This window comes from Notothenia coriiceps, unplaced genomic scaffold (assembly GCF_000735185.1).
Source record: "Notothenia coriiceps isolate Sejong01 unplaced genomic scaffold, NC01 NC01_scaffold00020969, whole genome shotgun sequence".
Taxonomy (NCBI): domain Eukaryota; kingdom Metazoa; phylum Chordata; class Actinopteri; order Perciformes; family Nototheniidae; genus Notothenia; species Notothenia coriiceps.
In genome coordinates, this window is record NW_011353670.1 from 1 (window position 1) to 4394 (window position 4394).

General features: G+C 42.1%; 1 protein-coding gene across 1 annotated transcript in view; it reads right to left on the minus strand.

Annotated features, from left to right (window-relative positions):
* Window positions 1–232: 232 nt before the first annotated feature.
* LOC104953012 (centromere-associated protein E-like) overlaps window positions 233–4394 on the minus strand; it is a gene marked incomplete at its 3' end in the record, with an annotated part of 8823 nt that continues 4661 nt past the window's right edge. Inside the window, exons 2-7 of the mRNA XM_010779931.1 lie at window positions 1511–1623; window positions 1288–1377; window positions 1066–1184; window positions 862–981; window positions 369–450; window positions 233–276 (exon numbers count right to left, since the gene is read on the minus strand). Of these exons, the coding sequence (XP_010778233.1) occupies window positions 233–276; window positions 369–450; window positions 862–981; window positions 1066–1184; window positions 1288–1377; window positions 1511–1623 (568 nt within the window). The remainder of the gene's footprint in view (window positions 277–368; window positions 451–861; window positions 982–1065; window positions 1185–1287; window positions 1378–1510; window positions 1624–4394) is intronic.

The window sequence follows — 4394 nt, forward strand, 5'->3', positions numbered from 1 at the left end:
CTTCCGAGCCAGCGGGCCATTTATAATGTCGAGCCCTGCTCTCTGTCACTGTGCATGTGTGTAATGTTTGTGTGCAAGTTAGACGGGGCCTGCGTGTGTGCCTGCGTGTGTGACTGTGTCTATGAGGGAGAAAGGAAAGCTCATTTTGGCCGCGGCGGGAAATTGATTTGACAACATAATACTCGATGTTCACGATGTGGTCATTTACGACATCGCATGGAGTGCAATCCACGATGTATCGTGTAAACTCGATATATTTTCCATAGTGACGGTTCTCTGCAGAGGGAGAGAGCAGAAATCAAATGGTTGTTAGACACAGTGCAGATCCTGAAGAAACCAGTCTCGTGTTCAGTCATCTCAGATCTTACTTTCTCCTTTCCGGATCCAGGTCAGGACTTGTGCAACATTTGTGACCAGTTCCTCCCTCAGGTCAGCCACATAGATGGTTTTCTGCACATTTAAAAAAAGACACAAGCACAATGACCATTTAAAGAGAAAGAAAACGATGTCCATGCCTTTAGTACTCATAGACATGAAGTATCATCATACTATAATGATGGAGGTCGGTGTGTGTGTGTTACTGAGGGAGTGTAGTACCGCGTCTGAAATTAATTGAATCAGAGGATCTGTAGAAAACTGTCTGCCCAGAACTTTGGTTATCGCATACACTCATTAAAGTCAGTTAAAACAGCACTCAGTAATATAATGTTACAAAGAACAGCTTTACGTCTGAAACACAGGAAAAATTGCTTTTTGTTGCCAGATTTTTCTGCCGAAATTAGAAGGCCAAATTTAGTATTAAAATGTGTCAGAAACATTTGATGAAAACGTCGTATGCAAACTTCTAAATAGCCCACTTACATTAATTGTCTCTCGGACTTCCAGAGGTTGTCTCTTCCAGCTATCAACGAGCAGATCACTCACAGTCTCGTTGTAGATTTCCATGTAAGAAACCCGAAGAAGGAACTCCTTCTTTGGACACTTTTGGACAAAAGAGAAGTTGTAAAAAAACACATTAATTGCTTACTAAAAAAGTTATTTCTAAATATGCGATACAATTCTTACACTTTTAATGGTTTGGAAGACATCTTCCACAGCCATCGGTATCACTCCAGGAAAACGGTCACTCCCCATCATAGTAAAAGTCTTTCCGGAAGAAGTCTGTCCATAAGCAAATATGGTACCTGTGGATCAAACAGAGAAAAGATGTATCCAAAAAACAAACCACTGCAGTGAGTGTTTGGAGCAACACAACAGATGTCACAGTATTCAGTTTCAAAAACATACCATTGTATCCCTGAACAGAGGAAACAACAAGAGGTTTAGCAATGGCTTGGTACAGCTGATTGGTCGTTTCTTCTGCAGTAAACACTCGATCTATGAACAGAGAAGGAAGGTTCATGTACAGTAGTAGTAGTAGTTGTTGTCAAGTTCTATGCAACATATCTCAAAGGAGCCACAAAATCGAGTCAAACATATTTCTCAACCCTGTACATGCTGCAAAACTTACCAAAACTAAAGCTTTTACTGGAATTCCCATCATCGCTCTGATAAATTGACTTTGCATCAGCTTTCCAAAAATAATGGACCGGCTCTGCATTCTCCGATGCAGCACTGTCTTCCCTGTAACAAAGACAAACAATCAGGAAATATGTGGAAACATTAACAGACTCTTCCTTTAACATTGTAACCTTATGACTACAATACCATGCCATGAAAAGTCAAAGCCTAATATCAACACGGACCAGGGTCTTGTATTGTGGAAAATAGGCTACATATAATTAAGATAATTTTGGGGGGAAATGATAGCTAGATAGATTGATGGATAGTTTCATTACAATAGCATCATTCCAAAGTATATAGAACAAAGAATAACAATTATTGTAGAGCAATAGACTGGCGAAGTCCCTCCCCTTCCGGTGGACCTCCATGGGACTTTATTTCGGAAAAATGGAGGGAGAAAGATTATCTTTCAATTCCGTTTGAATTGTGCCACGAATTACACATATGATGTTTGTCAATTTAAAAGATAATTTTGCAAGTCAAAAAAAAATAAAGTGTCGTAAAACTGTGAAGTAACATGTTTTTGTGTGAAACGCTGAATGAACTACATCTCTGGTCTCGCAGAACAACACACGTCACCAAGATGGCCGTCACTACTGTCTTGTCAACAAAAGGATTGACGAACCCTCACTATCATCACAATGAAACACGTCCAGAAGAATGTCATGCAAAGCTGCCTGCCTGCCTGCCTGCCTTCCTTTGATTCTCTCCGAACTGCCTGGTCTTTTTAATGTTTAATGTCAACCATTTGTGCAGATAGCGTGAAGTAGAAAAAGATCGCAGATGCTAAGGTAGCGTTAGCATTTCTCCCCCGGGCTTAAATTGTGTATTATAGAATGATCACACTGGTGTGAAAGTACTCTTCAAAGGGTTCACGAAATATGACTACTACTCTTACTGTTTAACATGTTGGGTTACTTAAAGGTGGGGTAGGTAAGTTTCAGAAACCGGCTCGAGTGCACTAAAATTTGAAAGTACACAGCCAAAAAGAATCCGCCCCTTCCTTCAGACTTCCTTACAGAGCACCTCCTCCGCGAGAGCAGGCTGCAGTAACGTTACATATCAGGCAAAGCTAAACACATCTAGGTTAGCAATACTACACAGCCAAAGCAACTCCGATATTGACTCTGGTTTGACTTCTCCTAGTTTCCACTTTCTTTTTGTTCTTAATTTGCTCCGTTACATTTTTTTCTTTTGCGACCAGTTGAGGCCGCCTGTTGCTGGCGAGTCATTGAAGTACTGCTGCAATGCACGCCCAATCGCCCAGCCCTAGCTCAGTGAAGGACAGGTCATTTGTGCGTGCAACGAGATGGAAGGCTGACAGACAGGCGGCAATACATCCGTTTAGCGGGATTGGTTGTTGTTTTTACAGTATACGGGTTCCACAAGATGACATTTTTTTTATGGATTTTTTGTCCAAAGCTTAGATATTCATTGCTATCGCGATGTTAAAGGCGATTCCATGGAATATGACAAAAAGTGTTATCTCGAGCCGGTTCTGAAACTTACCTACACCAACCTTTAATGTTACTTCTGGTTAAGGCTAATAAAATGATTACGGCTGTAATGCTAACTAACCGTGCTAGCTACTAGCTAGGATAGCCTAACTTGATCCACCACTCCTGGTTCCTTTCAATCAGACGGAAGCGAAAGACGCAGCACTAAGCACCACAGGGCATCTTGTTAAAGTTATCTTATTCTTAGCCAGCGCCATATAGCATAGAACGATTATATCCTATATGGCCCTGATCTTAGCTATCTCTTTATGTGAAGAGGAAAACCATTGTTATGACTCACTTAAAGCGACTCTGGGATTCATACCAACGCGTGTTTCATGGTCAAGGTCAGCAGCTTGAGCTTGAAAGCACCGTTTTTTCCTGTTCACAATGCGCAGCCTCAATTAGATCCGCGAATCCGGTGTATTTCAGAGCACAATTCAAACGAACGAAGTAGTTCTCTCTCCGGCTAGACGCAAAAGCACCACCATATGTCACGCTAACGTCGAGGGCGGGGCAGCAGGGGACTGTCGATCAACTCTAGACATGAACAACAACACAAGCCAGGGTTTTATCTCAGTTTGTACACAAAGCATGCTAAGAAACTGATAGAAGTCCATTGTAGAGACCAGCTACTAAATAGGAATCTGTGGTCTTCCGACTCAGACGGTATAGAGTTTCGGAAGCTCGGAGCACGATAGGTTGTTGTTTTCAGCTGTTTCACTTGCTGTGAGAGGGCTCGCGCACGCTTGGCATTTACTGAAGACAGGTCACACAACTAATGGTCACTTTTCATGACTTCGCAATGACCATGATCGCATAATGTGCCGGAACACAGTCCGGACTCTGGAGACCTGTGTGAAAAGGAGCCGGTAGCTAAAACGAAGAACCGGTTCTGAACCTGAAAAGCTCTAGCACGGAGCTTGAACCGGAGTTGCACCTTGCTGTGGTGAATGTGTAAAAGAGTCAGATTAATTTGAGCTGAGTGGCACGCGTGTAACATGTGCTGAGATGTTTAGATTGGTTCGGATGTTAAGGCATGGTGGAGCCTCGTTGGAGATTTCTACATTTTCCATTGTTTCCTTCCTGGGTTCCGCGGAGACGTCACAGCCAATCTAGGATCCTCTTGGTCTAACTTAACAGGGATCCCATTGACTTGCATAGAGCTCCCTGAACTGCATAGTCTTATATATTTCCAATCAACAGTTTTAACGAAAACCTGTGGTTTTTTGACAATGGGAGGAATGTATTTTTTTAAGTTGACAAAATCATATTGTGTATTCATGGCACATTCAACGGGAACGAAAGATAGTTTTCTCTCTTCCATTGATTCGA